The 27,130-nt window shown below is 34.3% G+C and overlaps 1 protein-coding gene across 3 annotated transcripts in view; it reads right to left on the bottom strand.

Moving 5' to 3' along the window:
* Positions 1-27,130, bottom strand: part of GMCL1 (germ cell-less 1, spermatogenesis associated) — a 49,646-nt gene that overhangs the window by 9,789 nt on the left and 12,727 nt on the right. Inside the window, exons 7-13 of one of the 3 annotated variants that reach the window (XM_036908269.2) lie at positions 25,654-25,738; positions 24,056-24,146; positions 20,410-20,547; positions 13,088-13,157; positions 10,212-10,287; positions 4,545-4,690; positions 2,593-2,680 (exon numbers count right to left, since the gene is read on the bottom strand). In XM_036908269.2, coding sequence (XP_036764164.2) covers positions 2,593-2,680; positions 4,545-4,690; positions 10,212-10,287; positions 13,088-13,157; positions 20,410-20,547; positions 24,056-24,146; positions 25,654-25,738 — 694 coding nt within the window. The remainder of the gene's footprint in view (positions 1-2,592; positions 2,681-4,544; positions 4,691-10,211; positions 10,288-13,087; positions 13,158-20,409; positions 20,548-24,055; positions 24,147-25,653; positions 25,739-27,130) is intronic. The other 2 variants (XM_036908270.2, XM_036908271.2) reach the window with 2 other exon arrangements.

Raw genomic sequence — 27,130 nt, forward strand, 5'->3', positions numbered from 1 at the left:
CTTGGTTCAGGTATCCAGTCACTTTTCAACTTTTCCAGGAGAGGAGGTATGCCCTCAGTTGTCTTCCCTCCTCCTCCTCTCCCAATAACCACCGCTACACACTACTTTGAGTTCATCTCTATCATGCTACTTGTCCTAAGTTACATAACATAAGCTTTGTATTTCTTCCACTCCTAGAACAGAACCTAGTATGCAGCAGGGACACAAATGTTTGTTGAATGAACAAATCCAGGAACATTTGGAATATAATTATTATCTTGGCCTGGAGCTTTTTAAGTTTCTGGCTGCTTTGAGGCATGACAATATTTTTATGAAGTTCCACATAGAAGAGGTAAAGATAGCCATTGTCCATGTAGCTCCAGAGGGTACAAGAGGGACCAATAGAGAATTCCAATGGAGGCAGATCTGAACTTAATATATATCTACCTTCTCAAATACTACCTACCATGGGGGGGTCAACTCTGTATCTCTAGAGTTCCAACAATGGGTTGAGGACCCACTGTAAGAATGCTGTTAAAGGAGTTCTCATGGGTGGGAAGGGAGGGATAAGGGGAAAAAGGAGCATTACAATTAGCACACATAATGCAGGGGGAGGGCCCAGGGAAGACAAGTAGTGATTCTATAGCATCTTACTACGCTGATGGACAGTGTCTGTGATGGGGTATGTGGTGGGGACTTGATAATGGGGGAATCTAGTAACCACAATGCTGCTCATGTAAGTGTATATTAATGATACCAAAATTTTAAAAAAAGTAATCAAAAAAAAAAAAGGAGTTCTCATAAGGGGTATATGAGGTTAGAACTATCACAAGGTTCCTAGCAATGCTAAATTCTGATGTTCTATAATCTCCAGTCTGAGGAAAATAGCTAACTTCTAGTAATTTATGTGAACTACAGGCTCCGTATGAGCCCTTTATTAAAATAGTATGTCCTCTGACAACATCAGCAGAATGAAAAGACAACTTATGAATGTATTTGTAAATGCTTTATCCGGTAAGGGGTTAACATGCAAAATATATTAAGAACTCATATGCCTCAACATCAAAAAACCAAATAACCCAATTGAAAAATTGGCAGAGGACCCGAACAGACTTTTTTCCAAAGAAAATACAGAACAGGAAAGAAAATTTCCAACACACACATGAAAAGGTGCTCCACATTGCTAATCACCAGGGAAATGCAAATCAAAACCATAATGAGCTATCACCTCACACCAGTCAGAATGGCCACTATCCAAAAGACAAAGAAATAACAAGTGTTGGGGAGCATGTGGAGAAAAGGAAACCCTCCTAAACTGTTGGTGGGAATGTAAACTGGTGTAGCCACTATGGAAACCCGTATGGAGTCCCTCAAAAAACTATATATAGAGATACCATTCTACCCAGTATTCTACTTCTAGGAATTTACTCAAAGAAAACAGAAGCCCTGATTTGAAAAGATGTATGTACCCCTATGTTTACTGCTGCATTATTTACAGTAGCCAAGTTATGGAAGCAATGTAAATGTCCATCAATAGATGAATGGATAAAGAAAAGGTGGTACATGTACATGTATTCAGCTATAAAAAAGAAAGAAATCCTGCCATTTGCAACAACATGGATGGACCTAGAGGGCATTATGCTAAGTGAAATAAGCCAGATGGAGAAAGACAAATACCATAGGATTTTACTTATTTGTGGAATCTAAAACAAAACAAAACTAAATGAACAAAACAGCAGTAAACTCAGAGACACTGAGAAGTGACTGGTGGTTAGTATGGGGGAGGGGCTAGGGTGGGGAGGGTGAGGGAAATAAAGGGGCACAAAAATTCTTAACCATAGTATAAGTTGATCCCAGGGATAGTAGTAGAGCATGGAGAATACAGCCAGTGGTTCTGTAATATTTTCCTATGTTGATAAATAGTAACCGCACTAGTGGGGTGAGGATTTAATAATATGGGTAAGTGTTGAACCACTGTGTTGTATACTTGAAACCAATATTAGATTTTATATCAATGATACTTAAAAAAAATAGTATGGCCTTTGGAATGGTGGTTAGTTTTAATAGAAAAAAAGTTCAATATTTTACTTTCTAAAAATGGTTTATTTTCTCATGACGACATATTAAAACTTCCATGGAGAAAGAAATGACTTCAAAGAGTTTTGGGAACATTACAGATATCTGTCATTTTAGAAACCTTTTGTCCTTGAGGATAAGTTCTCTTAATACTCAGGAGCTATGGAAACATAATGGATTTGTCTTCAAGGCGTCTGCTATTAATGTATATCTTCATGTACTTATGAACACAATAGGTAATTCAATTAAGATTCATAACTTTGTGAGGATGATATTCAGGATAAACAATTATTTCCCCATTATCAACTTTTCCCTGCTCCTTAAATGAAATTGTGTTTTTTTCTTTTTTTGTCATAGCTATTCTTTTAATGGAATGGGGTAAATTATGCAGAAGTGAATATGATACTTAACATCTTTACCTTTAAAAAACTTTCAAACCAATCTTTAAATCAAATGTTAATTCTAATTAAGAATTTTCAAAAGAAGATTCAAAAGACAAATATTATAATGAAATTATTAATAGAAAAGTAAACATACCTGATCCTTTTCAAGTGTAAGTATTTGATAGCCAGTTGTTCTACTACATATTAGTTTTCCACTACTATCAAAAGAGGCCAAACGTAATCTAGAATAAAAAAAACGTGATTTTTAAAACCACAGATTAGTTTAAATAAGCCCTCCGTCACTTTAAGATTTACATTTTTTCCCTATATTTTATTTTATTTGACAAAAGGTTTTAAGAAGTCTTTTCAAACTATAAACTGATTCCATTTAGATTTATAAGCTTGTGCTATTTACATAGCTGAGATACAAAAATAATATATGAATATGCCTTTTTTATTGTGGTAAAATACATATAAAATTTACCACTTTAACCATTTTCAAGTGTACAGTTGTTGGCATTAAATATATTCACATTGTTTTGCAATCATCACCACCATCTATCTCCACTTTTTCATCTTACCCATCTGAAACTCTGTCCCCAGGAAACATGAATTCCCTATTTCCCTTTACCTCACCCCCAACAGCCATCACTCTACTTTTTATATCTAAGAATTTGTCTACTAGGTACCTCATATGAGTGGAATTATACAGTATTTGTTCTTTTGTGCCTGGCTTATTTCACTTAGCATAATGTCTTCAAGGTTCATGTTGTAGCATGTGTCAGAATTTCCTTCTTTAAAAGGCTGAATAATATTCCATTGTAGGTATATACCACATTTTGTTCATCCATGAACATCTGTGAATGGACACTTGGGTTGCTTCTACCATTCAGCTATTGTGAATAACGCTGCTATGAAAATGAGTTGCACAAATATCTGTTTGAGTCCATGCTTTTAACTCTTTTGGGTAAATACCAAAAGGGGAATTGCTGGGTCACATAGTAATTCTATGTTTAGTTTTTTGAGGCAATGATATACTAGTTTCTACAAAGGATGAACCATTTTACATTCTCACCAGCAGTGCACAATGGTCCCATTTCTCCACGTCTTCACCAACACTTGTTCTTTTTGTTTTTGGTAAGGCCATCCTAATGAGTGTGAGGTGCTATCACACTGTGGTTTTGATTTGCATTTCTCCAGCAATTAGTTATGTTGGGCATCTTTTCAAATGCTTTATGGCTAGTTGTGTGTTTTCTCTGGAAAAACGTTTAAGTCCTTTCCCCATTTTTGAATTGGGTTATGTGTTTTTTGTTGTGGAGTTTTAGGAGTTCTCTATATATTTTTTATATTAACTCCTTATCAGATATGTAGTTAGCAAATATTTTCTCTCATTCTACGGGTTGCCTTTTCATTTTGTTGTTAAGTGTACTTTGATACCCAAGGGTTTTAAATTTTGATGGAGTCCAATTTACCATTTTCTTTTGTTACCTATGCTTTGGTATTATATTTGAAGAAATCATTGCCAAATCCAGTACCAAGAAGCTTTTCCCCATGTTTTCCTCCCAGAATTATTTCATAGTTTTAGCCCTTATGTTTAGGTCTTTTACCCATTTTGAGTTAATTTTTCATATAGTATATGGTAAGTATAAATATGTAACTTTAAAAGAAAAATCTGTTCATTGAGCTGTTTTCCAATTTGTTGGCACCCTCTCCAGAAAAACACTGCCAGCTCAAAGGCAAAGCTGGACATATCATGTCCTACAGAAAGTGAAGGATAGTACCAGACATGCTTTCCTGGAAAAGTATCTTGCTGTATTTCCACTTTGGTCCTTTTATTTGCTAGGAATAGCTTCAAGGCAACAGCTTCAAGCCCAGTGTCAATCCTATCACTTATATTGCAGGCTTTTCTTCCTCCCTGACATACTATATCTTATGTTTTTGATTATTAATACATTTCACAGGAATGGAGCCTTATCATTTCCCTGAATGTTTATATATGTGTTATCTTACTAAAGTTCTACTATTGTTGGTGTAAATGATCAAGTTTTAAATTTCATTTCTTATATTTCTTCTGGAGTGAAGAGGAGCAGGACAATCTCATCCTACCTAAATGCTATGCTCCTTCGAGGCTGTAAACTGACAGATCCACTACATGGCTGATTCAGTGTATTGCGTTTGAAAATGATGTATCGATTGGTGTAAGTTACAAGTAGGTCAAAGCCAAAGTTAAAACCTGTCCATCGCCAGCAGTACTAAGAAACAGAAAGAAAGAAAGATTTCAGCTTATCATACTAGCAAGTCAAAAATAAACAGTTCGAAATGTCTTTTCTTTATCTGTCATTCCAAATATCTCCCTCAAGGGTCCTTACTTTTGTCAGTACCTTTTCTTTAATACTTACCACACAGAATTTATCTGAATATATACAAAGATTTACCACACAGACACAGTATATATCAAAGCCAGAAAGCAGCCTTTATGATTATTATTCCTTAAGGTACTTCCCTAATATTCCCTCTTCATGATCTGTTTCATTATTTCTACATACTGTAGTTCCATCATAAGTAATACGGCTTTTCCCTGCAACTTTAAATATGTATAGCTTAGGGACTAGGAGTCTAGATGGAGGTAATAATGATCCATTAACACCTATCTTGACCTATCTTGCTATTTTTAAATACTTAAGTAACTAACCAACAGACACATAAATGAGTTATTTTAAATACCATCATGAGGTTCACAAGTTTGTTAACAGTCTCTCATTAACTATTAAGTAAGGTGGTGTGGTGCAGTGAAATAAAACTAGGGTTTCAAGTGTTTGGTTGACACTCAGAATTACAACATTAAATCAACAGTTCACTGATACTTATTGAGCACATATTATGTGTTAGGTACTGTTCTAGGTATTGAAGAAATAGCAGTAAGTTAGTGTCTGCCCTAGTAGAATGTTTATTTTAATATGTGTATGTTCACATGGAAAGAGTAGATATATTGATATGGAATGGAAGAGAAGAGAACAGAACGTTAGGAGACAGTGATGGGGTAAAGGAGCAGGGCTTGCAGTTAGGGAGCCTGCTGGTTCAGGCAGGTGGTCATGGAGAGTCTCTCTAAAGATATGCTAGGTGAGCACAGCCCTGAGTCAACTAAGGAGTGGACCAGGTAGCTGTGGAGGAAAGAGTGACTCAGACAAAGAGAACAGTGAGTACAAAACTCTGGAGGTTAAAAACATGCTTGGCATATTTGACAGCAGCTAGAGATGAATTCATTTAGTCAGGGACCAGAAAATTTAGGGCCTAGTCCATAGTAAGGAAGAGTTTGGATTTCTTTTAAGTATGGAAGAGGCTAATGGGAAGTTTTAGGGAAGGAAGTAACATAATCTAACTTGTGTTTTAAAAAGATGATTTTGGCTATTGTGTGGAAAAGAATGTAGAGGAGCATGAACAAAAAATAGGGATTGTAGTTGTGAGGCTACTACATTAGGCCAGGCAAGAGATAATGGTGGCTTGGATGTGGGTAGTAGTGGCAGACATGCTAAGAATATATTTTGAAGTAGAGTCTGGAGGAATTTCTTATGGACACCAGGTATGGTCTGAAAGAAAGAAGAATCCAAAGTTTGGAGCTTATGCAATGGCTAACAGATGGGCCACTTACGGGCTGGAAAATACTTGGTAGGGAGGAAGTTTGGGGATGAAAATCAAAGAGTTCAGCTTGGGATTACTGTACCTGAGATGCTATTAGATTTCAAAGAAAGATGTCAAGTGAGTAGCTGGAGTTAGGAGTCACCAGGATAAAGAGACTATATGAAATAACTAGAAGCGAGCACAGGAGTGGGCATTAGGAGGGAGCACAGATGGGGAAGAAGTCCTAATACTGAGCCTCTAGTCATATCAACATTTGTTGAGAAAGTAGGATCTAGCAAAGACTTAAAAAGAGCAGCCCAGTGAAATAGGAAGAAAGCCAGCAGAGTATGCTATCCTGGAAGTGAAATGGAGAAAATCTCTAAGAAGAGCTGAGTGAACAGATGTGTCATGTTGCCAAGTGCTTTTGGAAAACTGAAAACTAACCACTTGATTTGGCAATGTGGAAATCACTGGTGACAATGGAATGGCAGTTTCACTGGAGTTTGCCAGAGTAAATGAATTGGAATAGATTCAACAGAACATCAGAAACAGGAAGTATAGACAAATAAAGGCAACTTTCTAAATAAGTTTTGCTAAAAAGGGGTGTATAATAATGGAGTGGTAGTCAGAGAGGAATGTACAGTCATGATGTGGTTTAAAAAGGGTGATGATGCAGCATATTATATGCTAAATGTGAAAGATCCATTTAGAAAATGGAGTAGAGAAAAACTGATGATGCCAGAGAGGGAGGTGATAACTTTAGGAGCTAAGTTTCTGAACAGGTGAGAAGGGATGGAATATGTTACAACGGGAGGGGATGGACTAGGATAGAACCAGACAGCTCATCCACTCTATTCTAATAAGAGGAAAAACATAGCACACAAGTACACATGCAGGTAAATTGGTAGAACTGTTGGTAGGAGGAGGTACATATTCTCTTCCTATTGCTTCTATTTTCTGAGTGAAGAAAGAAGCAAGGGCCATCAGATAAGAACCAGGGTGATAGCACTGCCATTTTGAGAAGGTATGAGAGTTACTCAAAGGAGAATAAATTCACTAGGGAACTGTAGGATCACCATGTAGCCCTAAAGATCTGCTTGAGGCTTACAGTTACACACATTTAAGTGAAACTTTGTGGGGCTTGCTGTTTTTCTTTAGTCACACTCATCTGTGTGGAAGCAGGCATGGAGTTGGGATTTAACAAGAACTGGGGTTTAGCCAGTGAGTTTGACAGAGTGGAAAAGAAGTTAAGAGTATAAGCCAGGGACCAATTTTAAGATGGAACATAAAACATAAGTCAAGAAAGAAGTGGGGATGTGTTGAGAGGGTGATTGGGAAAAAAGTAGTAAGAATGATTTATTGTAATAGCCAAAGCAATCCTGAGAAGGAAGAATAAAGCAGGGGGGATTACACTCCCTGACTCAAAGCTCTACTACAAAGCCACAGTAATCAAGACAATTTGGTACTGGCACAAGAACAGATCCATAGACCAATGGAACAGACTAGAGAGCCCAGATATAAACCCAAGCATATATGGTCAATTAATATACAATAAAGGAGCCATGGATATAAAATGGGGAAATGACAGTCTCTTCAACAACTGGTGTTGGCAAAACTGGACAGCTACATGTAAGAGAATGAAACTGGATTATTGTCTAACCCCATACACAAAAGTAAACTCAAAATGGATCAAAGACCTGAATGTAAGTCATGAAACCATAAAACTCTTAGAAGAAAACATAGGCAAAAATCTCTTGAATATAAACGTGAGCAACTTTTTCCTGAACGCATCTCCTCGGGCAAGGGAAACAAAAGCAAAAATGAACAAACAGGACTACATCAAGCTAAAAACCTTCTGTACAGTAAAGGACACCATCAGTAGAACAAAAAGGCATCCTACAGCATGGGAGAATATATTCATAAATGACATATCTGATAAGGGGTTAACATGTAAAATATACAAAGAGCTCACGCATCTCAACAAACAAAAAGCAAATAATCCAATTAAAAAATGGGCAGAGGATCTGACACTTCTCCAAAGAAGAAATTCAGATGGCCAACAGGCACATGAAAAGATGCTCCACATGGCTAATCATCAGAGAAATGCAAATAAAAATCACAATGGGATATCACCTCATACCAGTTAGGATGGCCAACATCCAAAGACAAACAACAACAAATGTTGGCAAGGATGTGGAGAAAGGGGAACCCTCCTACACTGCTGGTGGGAATGTAAATTAGTTCAACCATGTGGAAAGCAGTATGGAGGTCCCTCAAAAAACTCAAAATAGAAATACCATTTGACCCAGGAATTCCACTCCTAGGAATTTACTCTAAGAATGCAGCAGCCCAGTTTGAAAAAGACATATGCACCCCTATGTTTATCACAGCACTATTTACAATAGCCAAGAAATGGAAGCAACCTAAGTGTCCATCAGTAGCTGAATGGATACAGAAGATGTGGTATATATACACAATGGAATACTATTCAGCCATAAGAAAGAAACAAGTCCTACCATTTGCAACAACATGGATGGAACTAGAGGGTATTATGCTCAGTGAAATAAGTCAAGCAGAGAAAGACAAATACCAAATGATTTCCCTCATTTGTGGAGTATAACAACGAAGCAAAACTGAAGGAACAAAATAGCAGCAGACTCACAGACTCCAAAAAGGGACTAGTGGTTACCAAAGGGGAGTAGTGGGGTTGAGGTCAGGTAGGGCAGGTGGGGAGGGAGGGAGAAGGGGATTGTGGGGTATCATGATTGGTGCACAAGGTGTGTGTGGGGTCACGGGGAAGACAGTATAGCTCAGAGAAGACAAATTGGGACTCTGTGGCATCTTACTACACTGATGGACAGTGACTGATATGGGGTATGGGGGGGACTTGATAATAAGGGTGAATGTAATAACCACATGGTTTTTCTTGTGAAACCTTCATAAGAGTGTATATCAATGATACCTTAATTAAAAAAATGATTTACTGTACATTCCAGCAGGATTAAAAAATTATTGGAGTTTAGTTCTTAGAAGGAAATACTAGAATACTAGAAAGAGGTACTAGAGATAACATGAGGAGGTACTAGAAATATAATAGGAAGGTAAAGTCTAAAAATACTTTGCTTGAAATGGAGATTTTTAAAGGGGCGTATTAATTAGTAATGTAAAAATTGAGGATATGCTCACAGCAAATGGGTGCCTGAGGGAGGGTGAAGCCAAGATCACCTGAGGAAGGAATGTCAGGGAACATAGATACTGAAATCACCAAGACCGAAAACAAGAATAGTGATAAAAAGACAGTGAATCCAGTGAATGATGGCCACAATAAGGGTATAAGTGATAAAGTAGAAGTCTGTGCTTCAAAAAAGTTGCAGTTCAATCAGAGATAAGGGAGAACGAAGTCTGGAAGCAGCAACAAGGAGGACTAAGGAATAAAGAAAACACCTATTCCTCTTATACATTCTGAACATTTACCACAGTTAGGAATGCAAATGAAATAATTCACTTTTAAAAATTAAAAATAAATATTTAAAATGAGGGGAAATTTGGGAGAAAAATAATTAAATATTATCTAAATTAGGCTGAACTTTTTAAACATGAAAATTACAATTAGAGTGGAAAATTTTTAAATGTTATCCTATTAGTGGGTTGTAAAATCAATTTAATGAGTTACAGTCACCTTTTTAAGAAAGTAAATAGAATATAGGATCTTTGGACTTAGCAGTGGTAAAGAATTATTCCATAATACTTTGTTTCACTTATATACATTTACATTGTGTGGTAATGAAAAATGTAATTCTTAATGTGGGTAGCAAGCAAAGGGTTTGAATGTCTTTGATTTAGGGTAATTGTAAAATGGACAGAATCACTTTTAAAAGACTATGTAACACCTCCCATATAGATTCTTATTTATTTTAATTTCTAGATTGCTGAGGGATCCTCTTTTTGTCTCTTATCTGGATACAAAAAATTCAACAGGCTCATGCAGGGCTGAATAATCTATCACAACGGAGCATGTAACTCCTTGTCCAGATCCTGCTACAGGAACTATACCAAAAAAGCTCTTTTTATAACATCATAATTGTTACTGAAAGTGTATTTTGCACCAATAGTACAATTTGTATGAGAACATTAAAAGTCACAACACAGACTTACTTCACCATCTTTGGCAAGTTTTCTACCACACCTCATGCTATTTCCCTCTAGTTCTTCTTTATTGATTTCTTGAGGCCTAGAAATTTACATAAGACATTAAATCTCATAGAAAATAGGCAACTAACAATTGAAAAAGAATTGTTAAGTTAAAAACAACAGACAAACTTGCTAATGGATTTAAAAATAAATTCTTGTGGAATAGATAAAAATAAGAATGTATTGATTAAATCTAGTTCATTGCCTTTGCTAAATAAGATTTAAAGTCTTTAATGTTTCATTGATAACCCTGACTTCTAGAATACCTTTATTAGGGCTCAGCCAAACCAGAGAAAAGGGGAAAAAAATCTATGAAGCTCATCAAGAAAATAAAAGTCTAATAAGCAAAATAAAATCTATTATTTAAATGTGACTTGCTGTTGCCTACCATGTGACATTACTGTTTCACATGCATGCCATCTATCATGTAATAATGACTATACAAACTCAGTATCCAATAGAGCTATAGAATTTATCAATTAATCTTTACTTGCTCTCCTACTTTAAAAACCTTAACTAAGAGAAATACTATTATTTGAAAGTCATAATAACAAAATGACATTATTATTAGTTTGGAATTCTGAATGATAAAAGTAATACAATATATTCATTCATACGCTGTATTGAGTGCCTAGACACTGGGGCCACCATCATCATCCTTATATATAGTAACAATATTGAAACAAATACAATAGAAAGTAAGTCACGTAAATAAAACTAATAAAACATGTCCTTGACATCCAAGAACTAGTAGGGAACTAGACGTAAGTAATAATTATAATAGTGTAGAGAGAATTGTGATGTTAAGAGCATGAAAAAGGCACAAATTTACTGCCCAGGGCTAAAGGGGGATCATCACAGAGGAAGAATTATTTGTGACTGAGTGTGAGCTTGTTGGGGTAGAGGTCAGGGATAAATTTTATGCAGGGAAAGGGCATTATTCCAGGTAGAAGGAATAATAGGTAAAAAAAGGACTGTAGCACAAAAGAATACCAAATGCATGAAAGATTTAGTGTAGCTGGAACCTAAGCTGAGCATGAGAGGACATGAAGCAAAAAGCGTTTCAAGGGTCCTACAGGCTATGCTAATACGTTTCAACTTTTCCTGTAGACCATAGAGGGTTTTTATTATAAAGCATTTGTTCTGTTAATTAAAAATTTTTTCTTATAAAAAAATACAAACATTAAAAAAGGAGAGTAAATGGTAAAAAGGAGAGTAAATACAAACATTAAAAAAGGAGAGTAAATTAAAAAAGGAGAGCCAGTTTTTCTTATCATCTAGCTTCAATAATCTTGTTTTAGTTTTATTACCAACACATTCCTTCCCACATCCCTCCCAAATGATTATTTTGAGGCTAATCCTCCAGACATCATATCCTTAATCTGTAAACAGTTTAGTATGTACTTCTTAAAGATAAGGACTTTAAAAAATGTTTACACAGTATATATCACATATAAAAAACAGCAGTAATACCCTCTATCATGAAATGGACATGACACTATTATATTTCTGCTTCAGAACAATAACCCTTTTGATAATGTGGAAAAGAGTTTGCAAGAGGAGAACTCTGGAGGGACACCTTACTAGATTATAACCTAGTGCCCAGAAAATACACTGTGTTCCTTACTTTTGTAGCCCTGCAACAGTGAACACATGCTCAATATCTATGGAATAAGATCACTTCAGTGGGGACACAAGAATCAGATACTTCTGAGGGTCAGAAAACCACTTACTCCAGGCTCAGTCTCTTAGGCCAGACTCTGTATTAAACTCAATAAGGTTATAGATGAAAAATCTTGGGAAACTAAGAACATACAACATTTAAAAACTGAAAATAAAAAAGCAGTAAGATGATTTATAAAATATTTCATATATTACAAAATGCTTCAAATCCTAATTCCATTAAATAACTGTCATTTTTTTTATTTTATTTTTCCTCTTTCAACCATCTTACTGTATTGTGCAGGATAAGTATGCTGTAAATATATCTGGAAAAAGATGGAATATAAATTATAAATAAAGCAGAAACTAAGAAACATGGATAATAACCTTGTGATCATTAACATGAGCTTATATATCATGTTTATATATTCATTGTTTGGATATAAACATAACTAGACCAACTATGTTACAGCTTAGGAGTTCTTTGGTATGTAAAATTGTGTTAGAAGAGATTGGGGCAAAAAAAATTGCAACATCTTAAGGCTTCTTCTATTTACTCACAGATGGATCATTACTTCATTCGATCTATACCAAAGAGGTAGTATAAAGATCAAATAAAATGCGGGAGAACTTCTGTGAACTGCATTGAAAAAAGATAATTGGCTTTCCCTTAAAATGAAGAATGTACATAAATATTCTATGGGTCATATACTTTTGGCAAAGGCATGTGTAACCAGATGATGTTAATTCATTTTAGACTCAAAGGCCTTCACCTATTACATTAATCAGAATTGGACAATAGTACCACAAATAAGAAAATCAGCTTTACCTGTATACAGATACTAAAATCATGCTTTATAAAAGCCTTATTACAAGTATTATTTCAGTATGTTGAAAGAAAACCATAATACAACAGTAGGTGACACAAAGTACAGGAATTATTACATTTTACAAATATAGCATATGATAATTCAAATACTAATTGACCAGAAAGGTAAATATTTATAAGATTGATATTATAGAAATATAAGAATAAAAGTTGAATACTGGTCTTTTCTCTATGTTAACAGCTCTTAATTTATCAATACTCTTACTTGATTTTTCAATATAATGAATGCATTTAAAAAATCATGGAATTTTTTTTTTTAATGAACAATGATATGACATAACATACTTACCCCACTTCACTGTCTTGTTCTGCCCGGAGCATAGCAAGCCACTGCTGTTTATACACAGAAGAGAGCCATTCTAAAATACAAAAGTAAATAAATATAATAAGAAAATGGGAGAACAAAAAGTACTTTGCTTTGGATAATCTCTACTTAATTACATATATTTAAGGTAGGATTTAAATCTTTACTTAAAAGTATATTCTTGAATTTCAGTTTCCTTTGCATAGCTCATATAATTTTCATTTGTGAGAAATGAAAATACTGCTTTACAGTATTTTCAGTTTTTATAATAGTTTTAATAGAAAATGGAATGATTATTATCTAAATTATCTAAAAATAACAACTAATTAATGGCAAATAAACCATCTCTAAATTTTTAATCAGCTGAATTATGCCCACTTGAAATAATTTTGGTACATTGGATTTAGGTAATCATTTTAAAAATAAAATATTTTAATTTAAGTTATTCTAAATGGAATCAAAATTATAATTAATTTTTCCTTTAATAAGAAGCATATATTTTTCCCTACAAGTTCATGTAAGCTGAAATTATTTTAGATAAGAACATACTTATTAAACATATATGTTGAATTGGCTTAGCTACATATTTTTCTTCTCTTATTTAGTCCAAACCAAATGAATAGTTTTTCTATATTTAAGTTAACCTCAATCTCTACTTAAATAGGGAAATTCCCAGTGCAATTTAAATGTAGATTTTCACTTCATAAGTCTCTACTTAAAAAAGAGATCCAAATGATTGCACTAATTTATTGGTATCTTTTCTTTAAAAACTCTCTATAAATATATTTTAAATGTTCCTTTTCCCCAAAATAATATTCTTGCTATTGTAAGGAATAACAAATATCTAGGCCACAATTTGTCTTCAGTAAGTAAAGAAAGACTAGTTGCAGTTTATGTAACTCAGTATACATACACACATACTGTGTATTGTCTATTTGTAATGAATTTAGATATTTAAACTCTGTTCTACTGTATTAAAAGAAAAAGCTGATCTCTTTCCAGTAAGATGATTTCTCAACTCACTAATGGTTATGCTTACAGTTTGATTAGAAACAGAATATGGCTTCTCATGATTCATTTATAAAACTGGAATGAAATGGTTACACATATACGTAGTCTCAAATATCATGTAAGATATATCCCATGAAAATTTAAGTTCCAATAACCTTTGATTAATCTCCTTCAAAACAAAAAGCATTTCATCAAGTTAAAAACATGGGTGCATATTTTTGTCCCTCCTTTCTTGCCTTAATTTCAAAGAGTAAGAAGTCAAACCAGAACTCTTTCTGGTCATTGGTAGTTCATTCAGTAATAGCAGCCCCAAAATAAGTCAAAAGAACACTTGGGTTCAAAGGTAATGTTGGCAGCTGATATATGAAATGAGTTTAAAAAACATGGGATGAAAATGAGTGAAACAGATTCCTTTATACAGTTTTTGATGTGATTTTTTTATATATGCAGTTGTATCTCCAAAAGGCAGATATAGTAGGCACAGTTTGCCAGAATCCTTTTTGGCAGAATGCTCAGCAGAAAGATTCTGAAAAGGTACCTTCAAGAAACTTCCACTCATTGAAAATTAGTTTAAGCAGTTATTTTAAATTATCAGACCAAAGCCAAAAAGGAGAACTCAAAATAGGCACATCAAGGTACCACGGATTAGCAGCTACAAATCTAATTTATAGCCATTTTGAATGTAACAGTATTTTCCTAACAGAATAAATAAGTTAGAATGAATTTACTTAAATTATTTCTCTTGTCTTTCTCTTGAGGAAGGGGGTCTCCAAAAACATACTGGGTGAATATCTAATATCTCAGATTTGTAAACTTTAAAAAAACAAACAAAAAGATAAAACATTGGGCTAAGTTAATACTAACTTTAAGTGAAAGAAAAAGGGTAGTTTCAGGTATGGACACACACATAAATTTACTTACAACCAGTAATGCTTATAGCAAAAAGAACCTACAAGTTGAACTATAATATGAAACATTTAAGTCAGATATAGATCATGAAGGTGAAGGACAAAAGTTTACATTAATAAAAAATGCCTATTGTAGATAACATTTTGTACAGAGCATCTAGGTATAAAGTGTTAGTACAAAATTATGGAGAAGTTTGACTAAAAGATAACTCATGTATGACCTAAAAATCTAGTTCCAACAGATGACAAATTTACTATACTGAATAACCCAAATCTATTTTCTGAATAAAATCAGTTATGTGGATTTATATATCTCTTCATTTTAAGCAACTTATTTTCATAAAACTCATACTGTTTTTATCATCTCCCTTCAATTTACAAAACAATTAGGTTTCCCCATTACTCCTACAACAGTAATCCCTGATATAAAAAGTTATAATACAACCTATTTCTCACCCATAATGCAAAATAAGGGACAATATATCTGTTTAATTATTTTGTTATCAAAAGCCAAAAAATTAAGCATACTCAAAAGAATGGTGATTCAAAGTTATTGCTCAAGTTTCTATAATTGGATGTAAGTGTTTAAGAGATTAAAGATTTAAGAGATTATAAACATCATGGAATTCTTTAAGTAACCAGTAAAATATAGTGAAAATATGGGCTTTAGAACAAGAAAGACTTGGGGTTGAAGAGCTCTGCTTCTCACTAGCTGTTATGACAGGATAGTCATGCTGCACCTCACCTATATGGAGACAAATGCCTTGATAAACATAAAAGATTATGTTACAAAATAAACAAATGCATAATCTGACATTTATAAGACACTGGGACACTGTGAAGAATCTGCAAGTTAGAGTAGGCAGTTAGTTAGACATAAGCAGGAGAGAGACAGCAGCCCATCGCCAAGGAAGACTCCTCCCTGGCCAACCCCTAGGCCCTCCATAGCTACCAATTCCATGTTAAGGATGCCTATTGTGAAGAAGCCCAGGACCAAAGGGGCTTCCCTGATTACAGGGCATGTGCAAGGTCCAAATACCTTGTCCAAGGGTAACCCCACCTCATTAAAAGTAATATCTAAATCTAATTAACACTGTGGTTTTGGCTCCACTGTGGGCTTCGCTTAGGTACTTATGGGTAAGGTGCCTAAGCACTGAGGAAAATGTTATGTAACCTAGAGCTGTCAATCAACCTGTCAATCAAATGACAGAAGATGCAGAGCAGGACTTCCTACCATCTTAAGAAAAAAAAAAAAGCCAACCTAGCCCTAATAGCAGGGCTGCTTCCAGTTTCCAGAGCCCACTCTCCTGCCTCTAGAGTGTACTTTTCACTTTTACTCAATATAATCCTTTGCTGCTTTTGCTTGCTATCTCGTGTCTCAACTGAATTCTTTCCCTCAAGAAAAGAAGACACAACACATTCCACCAGTAACATACATATTTACTTACTTTCCCCCTTTTAAGTTCTCAGGTTAGGAGCTAGAATCCAAACTTACCTGAGAGAATAAATGCACTATGTAAGTTAGTATGTTTTAGAAAACAATTTCAGGCCAATTGAGTGCCTATTACTTGTCCAACACTGTTCTATGCATGGGAGGAAAAAAGATGAAAAACATAAGGCCCTCACAGTCCAACAGGGACACAGATACATTCTGAACTAAAGTGATCTAGCAAGAGATGATAATATCTTAGAAAGGGAATGTCTTGGGCAAAGGAAAGGAGTATTTTTGAGAATTGTCTATGAAAAAAAGCTACAGGACTTGGTGAATGGATGTGGAGGAAAGAGTTTAGGAGGAGCGTAGGATGACTTCCAGGATTTGGCCTTTTTTGTAAGGTTGTTTGTTAATAATATCAATGACTGATACTGAGAAGACAGGGAAAAAAGGCAGGAAGGGATTGGGGCTGCAGAGGAAAGTTAATTACTGTTTTAGACAGATGAAATGAAACAACTTATAGAGGGCTAGTCAGCTGGATATCCAAGTATGGAACTCATGGAAGGGGCCAGAACTTGAATCTTTTAATAAGTAATGTGAACAAAGGAGATCACTCTGGTGCACTATGTGAAAATAATGAGAGAAATCAATGGACAAGGGCACCCTCTGGAAGTTAAGAGGCAGACAGAGTAAGAGAATCTTAAGAAAGAAAATGAGAAGAAATGATCAGATAGGAAAAGAATCAGGAAAGTATAGCATTTCTAAACAAAGGTAGTACAGTAGAGAATTTCAAGAAAAAACTAACAAACTATGACATACAAAATGCTAGAGAAGTTAGAATAAGGCCAAATGAGGCCACTAGATTTTGCAAACAGGACAAACCTAACTTCTGCAGGAAAGTTTCAGTGAGATAGTGGGGGCAAAAGACAGACTGCAGTAGGTTGAGAAATGACAAAAAGGAATGGAGATAGAGACAGAATCTGTAGACTACTCTGAAGAAGTGGCTTAGAAGGGAGAGAACAGTTGCTGTAGGAGGGATTCTGCGTCAAGGGAGGGTTCTTTGATAAGAGACATTTGACCACATTTTAAAGGCTAAGGGAGAATAAAAGGTGGGGAAAAGTTGAAGACACAGATTAAACGATAAAAGTCCAGAACAAACAGGAACTGATAGGACTATGAACACAAGAGAAGGCTGGCTTGAACAGGGATGAAGTACCTCAACTGTTGGGAGAGGAGAGGATGAACAGACAGGTGAGGAAGACTAGGAATTTGAACAAACTATTGCCTGATTGCCTCAAGTTTATATAAAAAAAAAGGAGAGTTCCCATACTGACAGAGGTTATTGCACAGGAAGCTTAGGCAGAGTGGCAAGGGTTTGATGTGACTGCTGAAATGAATGAAAAAGAAGAGTGACCAAGTAAAAGTTATAGTATAAAGAGTCCCAAGATCCAAGCTTAGTGCTAAGATGTGACTTTGCAGTGGCACCAATGCAAAAGTTGTAGAATATTCTGCAGCAGTACTCAGCATTGAGTGAGGCATTTAGGAACAAGAAAGGTTTAATTTAGTTTCAGGATTTTGCCAAGCAGAGGAAAAGAACTGAAAGCAGTTGTCATGAAAGAGTGACTCGGATGATCTATCATGAACCCAGGCCTGAAGAAGGCAGGAGAGGTTTGAAAGACTGACAAAAAATGGAAGGCTTAAAACGGATTAGAAATCAAGTAACAGCATAAAAGGGAATGAGGCTATGAACCCATTATAAAGTTATATGTAGCCTGAAAACTACTGGTTGCTGAGAAATTCTGGGTTACAAGGTTCATGGTATTTCCATAGGTGGTGAGTGCCTAATGTTCGGCAAATACAAATGTTACTGGAGTTGCGGTCAAATTACAGGAGGCTAGGGTATTATATGGAATGATCAGATGGACACATTATGTGATTGAACAGGAGTGGAGAGGCAGACAGGAAATCAAGTGTCTAAGTCTTAATTAATGTGGACAAATACCTAAGAGTCGGGAGAGAGAGGACAGAGGGTGAGTAGGATCATATGCGATAATGGTTTGAAAAGGGCATTTAGTTAGTGCCATGACTTTCTGGCCTTCTAGTTCTATACTGGCAGGGTGCCTTAACTATAAGTTAAGAAAGTCCTCTGTAGGGAAAATAGTTATCTTCTGGAAAGCGGAATAAATGGAGGGAAGAGATGGAAGATATGAGTTTGTTGACCTAGTTCCAGAACACATAATAGAAAGGTTTGGGAGGAACAGCAACAAGGTAAGTGAGAGGTATCAAGGAGTGAAGTATGACGACGAGAGTATGGAATAAAATAGATTTAATGATCTGACCTAAGATAACTACAATGCTATTAAATAATGAAGTTCAACCTGCTTGATACAGTTGAATCCTAAAATACAATGCTTCTATAGAAAGTCCTGATTTAATTTGGAATTCAACATATTTCTAAAATTTCTGACATTAGGATAGTCAAGATGGTTTACAACTCCTTGGGATGCATAAGTTTGACGCCACACTTTGCCCCCTCACAAACAGCATAGCATATAATTTTAATTTATATTCGGTTTTTGAAACTAATGTTTATTTGGATATATAGAAAAACCTATTTATTCATTTATATCTTTTAGATGGGGTATTCTAAAATGAAAAAGAGCCCTCTCCTATAATTAAAAAAAACTGTATTTGTATTGTATTTATATATCTGAAAAGAAATTTTTATTTTTATTGAGGAAAAAAGGGCTGAAATCTGTTCAGAAATATAGGATCTAAATTCCTTTCAATTCTGTACTGAGTAAAAAGTTTCAGACTAGAAACACTTGTACTCATCTTGTATTCCAAAAATATAAAGGTTACCCACTTGCATAACAGACACACCTAAATTAAACTACTTTAGAACTTAAAAAAAGAAAAACACCTCTTTCAGAATTCATTTCTAAAGAGCCTTAGAAAGAAGTACAGTTAGAGTGTAACTGGCCTTGGCATCTAATATTACACCATTGCTAGGGCCTAGTGTATAACACAGACCAAAACTATTACAGAACTGCTATGTTATAGGGAGTATAATCTTCAGAGAAATTGTCGTCAAAACCCCCACAACCACATAATTGTGTTAGACACCCCCTCATTTTGGCTCTCCAAAATTAGTACTGTAAAAACGATTTACATAAAATTAACAGAAAAGCAGTGGCTACAAACCTGCTAGAGTGATTTTATAAAAATGAATTACATTCAAATATACCAAAAGTATTAGCTCTAGGCTTGCCTTACATTCAATACCTTCCTGAGTAAGTATACAATTTCAAGAACAACTTAAATTTGTAAATATACTGCTTTATTAAGAAAAAAATTGAAGTGTCAAGAATATTTTTCACACAAATTTATAACTTACTGTTTATAATTTACAAACAAATCTTGAGTAGAAATTCTATTTTCTATTTCTTATATGCATATACAGTACTAAATTGAATCTTATATAAGCACGAAATTTAACTTAGAAAATTAAATCAGTAATTGTTTAAAAAATTATAAATTGTATTAACAAAGATATCACATTTGCTTTGACACAAGGTTTAAAACTAGAATAAGTAAATTTAAGGAGTATTAATAGAAAAAGCAGTTATGCCCTTTAAATAATACTTCAAAAGTAATTTTTAAAAGTCTAGTCCAAAATAGTATACTAGTTAATCAAAGAACCCATATTACACACCCATATTACAGAAACCTATGTAGCCATTTAAATATCCTGGAGAGTACTTAATTATATGGGAAAATACCTATAATATATAATGTGAACACATAAAAGTATCCAGATAGTATAAAAATGGCTTTGGTATAAAAATGTAGACCTTGGGATTAAGAATAATTACTATTTATTCCTTTCTATGATATATTTCACTGTTACAGTAAAAAAGATTACTTAAAATCACAATTTCATCATGTTCTCTTACCTGAAGGTACTAGAGAATCTTGTTCAATAATTCTTGCAGAGGCCAAATCACTGATAATATACTGTAACCTTAAATGTCTAAATACTGACACAAATGGTTTTCCTTGCTCAGTTTCAAGAAAGGTCATACCTTCAAGATCTATAAAAAACAGTTAAAATTAAATAGGCATTCTTTTCAAATACATTACTTTATTTCTAAATTCAGGTGTGTGGATTAAAAACTCAGGGAGATTTAGAAAAAAGCCCCAGGAAATTAACTTTGGTCCTAGTAGACCTGAGTTAAGAATTCAGTTGTACACTTTCTGGGATTTAAAGCTAATAGTGCAGCTTTGAGAACGGTAGTTAGGATTATGGTATCTCTACAGAATGCCCTCTCCCTGGGACTGAACACTCCAGTGGAGAGCTAGTGCCCAAACGCCTCACTCAAGTGTCTTCACAAGACATACAAGACATGGAACATCTCCTGGGATTCTTCTAACTTATGCTTTAGCTACATGTGATGAACATTAGTTAATGTAGTAGTTCTCTATTAAAATACAAAACAAGACACAAAAACATTGTAGCCAGGGATTTGTAAAAATGGGTGGTATTTAATATTAAAAGAATTCAAGTTTATGAAGTATATGAATTTTTTTCTTTTAGGGAGAATTTAAGGCTATTTCTAAACATAGTTACTGTAAGTTGCATTCCAATGTGCTTTCATGAGTGGAAAGGAAAGGTCTAGAGTAACTGCTATCAAACACAGACTTCTACCTAAGCAACAGCTGATTTTCTATTAAACAAGGTATACCTTTGGGAGTGGACCAGCCTTGCTGCTATTACGGATAGGAGAAAAAAGTTGAGAGTTGCTATTGTAGACAATTTTGTCTCAAAATATATGCTTCATGGAACACCGATTTGCTGTGAACCACAAAGGAGGTGCTGCCCACTAAAATAATTTTTATCCTGAAAACTGCAAAGAGACAGTCAAGTTAATGAAAATAATTTTCACAATTAAAAATTTTTTTTCACATATATTTTTTGTTTTCCTTTGGTGATTGCCCATAATAAAATAAAGCAAACAAGAAGGCAGTAAATTCATTTTTAAAAATTAATAGTTTACTTACTTACATAGCAGGTATATAACTGTGGATTTACATGCCTTATCTTTTAAAAATGGTAACACTAGATCTAGTTCATATACTGTATTAAATGTGCCCATTTCTGGGGTGTATTGAGCCATTATGTTCTTACAAGTGCTCCACCATAAGAACAAGTTATAAAAATGTAATTCTAGATTGTCTTATAAAAATCTAGAATTGATCCCAGGAAGACTTTTCTTTTAGGAAGTAGAAGAGAGTGGCTCACCTAATTTTTGTAAAAATTCAAGGGATTAAGAGTATGTTGTAAAGATTCTAGTTGACCAAAATGTGGCCATGTTAATTGCACCAGCCAAATTCAACAATAATCCTTACATATAATTGTATACAAAAATGTTTAATTTTAATTTTTTTTGTAGTCCTGATCCATATATATCTGAAAAGCCAAATAATCAGAAAACCTAATATACCAGAATATAATGGGTGAAGGGAACCTGAGTGCTATTTCTGTCTTATTTTCTGAATATTTCTCACCTCTATAATTTTAAAGTTGTTTGAAATGACATCTAAAGTACTCATTGGAAAACAAGGGCACTGGACAGGTATTTTGCTTTATGCAATAAATGTCTCCCTGCAAAGCTATCTTTAGCTGTGTACTTTTACACTAGGGAAGCTGGGATGGAGAGCCTAGAGTGGGGAAACAAGCAGTGGGCCACAGCTTTCAATTCAGGTCTCTGCCACACAGCTACAGAATAATTTCTCTCTTGATGGACTGCTATGGTTAACCCATCTGGAGCTCAAACGAGCATTTAAGTTTATGTCAACATTTACCTAACATCTACTGTTTCTACTGAGTCCCTTTGTCTTTTTAGTTTCTCTATCCTCCTTATCTCTTTTAGTTTTTATCTCTCTTCCTCTTTTTTTTATTTAAAAATTTTCCTCTGTAATTTTCCTAATCCCACTTTAACTGGCACAATGTAGCACTGAAATATAGTTTAAAATACAAGTTTCGTATTTTGTTCTTTAAGTAAATCAAGTTATATTTTATTGGTATGGTTCTTTACATATTCTTGGTCCATGAGCTTGATAGGAAAATAATTTATCTGGCTCTGACCTAGGAAATCTCACTACATGAAATAATTATACAAAATTTATTTAAATGATACAAAAAGCATTAAAATTTAAAATTAAGAACTTGTAATCATCAAAAGATGCCTTTAAGAAAAAGTAAAAAGATAACCTATAAATTGGAAGATAAATGACAAAGTACTGGTTATCAAGAATACACAGAGTGCCTATTAAGAAAAGATAAATATAATATTAAAATAGAAGACCTGAACAGAAGAGAAACATATGGACAATAACTACAGAAAGCCATCTACAGTCTCTTTAAGCTTACAAGGAAATGAATATTAAGACCATAACATGAAATAGTTCAGTAACAACTAAAACAAAATGACACGATGTCCAGTGGTGTGTAGAGCTGGCTCATACTGGCTCACACGAGCTGACCATGTGCATTTCCCAACTCCCAATCAATGATGTCATATTGGTAGCCTGAAATCAGCCATGTTAGGAGAATTGGAACATGGAAATTTAAAAAATGCTACAAATGAGGGATTATTTTTTCAGAGAGCCAGCTTACCAGCATACCACTGTATTATGTAGGTTAAGACATATATGTGTATTGCAATAAAATTATTTTTTTTTAAAGCAAGGGAGTAATAATCACAAAATCCAAGACAGTGGTGGAAGTAAGTCAGAGGGACACAAAAGGAGAGAGGCACATAAGTAAACTGAAGTCATTGATGTGCTAGTACTTGAAGATTAGTTCATGGAGGTTGAATATTATTAAAAACAGACAAAAATGATGGCCATGCAGAGACCAAAAGTCACAGTGAACTAAGAAAATCATGAACTAAGGATTACTATTTATCCACTTCTTTGTCCATAAGGGTTATTAAGTTTTTTTCTCTGTTTTAGCAAAGTAAAAAATACATTGCACACTCCACCTTCATCCAGATAAGAAAGACCTTATGGCAGTTGATCTTAACCAATTTTAGATCACTCTCCCCTGAGAATCCAAAGACAATATGGAAGTTCTACATTTCCCCCTAGCCCCAAAATGCATGTAACACACATATGCATATAAAATTTTTCATCCATTTTCAAGGGTTACTGACATACTTAAGTTTGTCTATGGGCCCCCCATGTTAAGAGCTGTTGTCTGATAAGACAGGGTTTATTAGGGAAAATTCAGTGAGGTCAAACAAAAGACAAATGCAGTCACCAACATCTGTTGGTGATAAAATGGGAAAAATAACTGTTTGGGGGAATCGAAGTACAGTGTTAGTTTGAGGGGTAATTCAGTTAACACTAGGCAAGGCATTTTTCTTATCCAGCCTCAATTTTCTCAGTGTAAATGGGGGGCTGCAATAGAACTGTTAAGGTCCTCTCCAGCTCTAAAATTCTCTAGGTTTGTCTATACGTAAGTTAGGGCCTGATTTAATAAATTTCAATTAAAAACTAAAACAAAAAACAAGCTCTTAATAAAAATTGCAGGCATACCTTTCCTCCTCTTAGAAAACCAGACATCTGTTTCAGTCAAAAGCTGTTTTAAAGATCCATTCCAAGAAGGCACAAGTTTAAGGTACATCCACTAGGTTAAAAAAGCAAGTAAAAAAGTTACAAGATTTCATCATTTTATGATTTTACATTTTCAAATTGCTTCTACCTTAAAACATAGTATTTAAGTCTTAATTTCCATTACAAGCAATTGAAAGTACACCTATCATATGACATGTAAACAAGCTTTAAATTCATCAAGGTATTAATCATGGCCCAATAATAAGAACAAGATGAGTGTGTGATGAGGAATAAATTAATCCCTGAAAAATATTTACGGTTTCAAACACACTGTAGTCACACTATTAAAAATGTCAAGGCTTAATTTATATTACATTGGAAATCTTACACTAATTTATTCTATTCACCAATTAACTCAATTTCACTACATACTATGTGGGATTATAAAAGTAAGAAATTAAACAAGTGAAAAAGGAATTTCTTATTGTCTTATTGCTGTTGAGTCAGTATGCAGAGACTAGTTAAGAGTACTGACTTTTAAATCCAGGCCTTGATATTTAAAAGCTAGGCAAATTACCTCATTTCTCTGGGCCTTAATTTCTTCATTTGTAAAATGAGCATAATATGTCTACCTTGTAGGACATTAAAAGAATTAGTATGCAAAATATATTTTCAATAGTGCCCACCACATAGTAAGCATTTATTGTTACTGGTATACAAACAGTTGTAATAACAGTAAAGAATGAATGCTACCAGTGGCTCAGAGAGAGAAATGGGCTGTTGACCACTTCTTTAATGATTGGATAACTCAGTTACTAAACTTCCTTGAAGAAAAATAGTAATAAAATGTCATCTCATAAAAACAATTGCAATGATATAACCTAGAAGGTGTCTCATTCCAAGATTTCACAACTTGGTTAAATGCAGACTCCGTTGCTGGGGACAAAAGGCTGGAGGCAAAATTATGCAGTGGGAAAAGCAACAAACCAGGACTCATAGGCCTGGATTCTGTCTCAAGTCTGTCACTTAGTAATTGCAAGAATTCTAAGTCTGACCATCTATAGAAAAGAATGGCTGATTTGTTTCTTCAGAGAGTTGTGAAAATAAAATTACATTTATAATGTTGAAACCTTTCAAAAGGATGACGTGGAAACATTTGTCTGAAATGCAAATAAGGTCTTTAGAATAATTTCAGTTATTTTCTAGAAAAAGTATATGTGAAAATTTCATCATAAAGTCATGAATTTAACTAAAGATTAATTTAGAAAACAGTTTTGAAAATCATACCAAACACTTAATATTTCTGGTTATGTAAACTACATAACAATAACATGTTGAAAAAAATCTGGGAGAAAACAGAAATGTATTCCTAGGGTAGAAAAGCATAAGAAGAAAATTAAAATCACTCATGATACCAAGTCCCTAAACATAAAGACTTTTCAACATTTTGGCATATTTCCTTTTACTTTTCTTACACTCAAAGCCATTTCCTTATCACTGGACACTAAATGCTTCCAGTTTTTCCCTATGACATGCAATGTTGAACTTATATGCTCACATGTGTCATATTGCATGAATACCTTTTTAAGAGCAGTGTATACATCCATCTCCACTTGCATCACAAATAAGTTAGATGAACCAATGAGCTGTTTCATGACGTTTATACTAGAAAAGATAAAATAGAGGTAGTGAGTTCATATTCATGCAAAGACTAAAAGACCCTAGTGAAGCTGAAACTTTAAAGTTTTTCTATCAAAATAAAATGTGTAATAAAAATTACATCAGTCTTCTTTCCCAGGTCAAAAAAATCTTAGAAAGCAATCAGTCTGAATACAGGGATACTTTTAATTCAGCTGGTATACTGTGAAAGGTTTTTTTGCATTGGTAGGAAAACAAAGTGTCGATCTGCTAATTAATCAAGTTAAAGCAAGGTCTCAATAAGATAACTTCCTGTATTTTCTGATAAAGTGGCAGCCTCCTGCTTTTCTTTCCTCCCCATTCAATGTTTAAATAAAAAAGACATTTATCAAAGTTTATTAAAACATCTACATCTTGAAAATAACCTTTAACCTCCAGGCTTAAGAGAACTGCTTAGTCATAATATTTTTCTTACTCTTAAAGAGTGGATCAAGAAATATGTGTTAGTTTAAATTTAGAGTGGAAATGGTATCACCAGTTGTTTCTCTTTTTTTCCCTTTTTCTTTCCTTATTTAAGCCATAAAAAGCCAGAACAACATCTGGGTTTTTAAGATGACTACTACAATTTATCTTCCTTTTGAAAAAGCTCAATGATAAATTATAAAAGAGAAAATAATTAAAGTGTTTCTAATGATTTTCAAACCAAACATACTGCTGAGCTTTGTTTATACCTTGACATTCCTCGGTGATTTTTTTGTAGACTAATGCTTCTCAGACATTTCTACGAAAGTATCTCTTAAGAGCAGAAGAAAGGAAAGGACCCAGGACTCCAGGAGGTGGTCTAGTCATAAAAGTAACATTTCTATTAAGTCTTGTATTTACTTCATCTTTAAAGTTCAAAGAAACTTGAATTCTCTCTATTCCATAACGTACTTAAATATAAAAATGTTTACACTTCTTTCCCTACCTGCCCAAATCAGTAAAACTGACATTCCAGGAAGCTAGGCATTGTTAATTTAAGTCTTTGGTTTTGTACATTTTCATCTGAATCCCATATACTCCAACTGACATCTGTACCCTTGTCTCCAAAGCACCACTGTCAAGGAAATGCAAACCTGAAAATGACTGTGAAGGTTACTGGCCTTTAGAAGTTCATTCCTGCCCTGAGTTTCTCAGTCCACCAGGACTATGTCAGCTCCCTTACTACACACAAACCTCTGAGGGCAGAGACTATGACAATCAGCTCTTCGTCCTTCACAGGACCAGGGTATCTTAATACACAGTAGACCTTCCAGGTAAGGAATGAATGAATAGTAAGCACATTTAATTCAAAAAGGCTAACTTGATTGTGGATTTAATATCATTAAGACTTAGCAAAAAGTTTAAAACAATTTTCTCAAACTTAATTTCTCAATGGTA

The sequence above is a fragment of the Manis pentadactyla genome, chromosome 2 (assembly GCF_030020395.1).
Source record: "Manis pentadactyla isolate mManPen7 chromosome 2, mManPen7.hap1, whole genome shotgun sequence".
NCBI lineage: Eukaryota > Metazoa > Chordata > Mammalia > Pholidota > Manidae > Manis > Manis pentadactyla.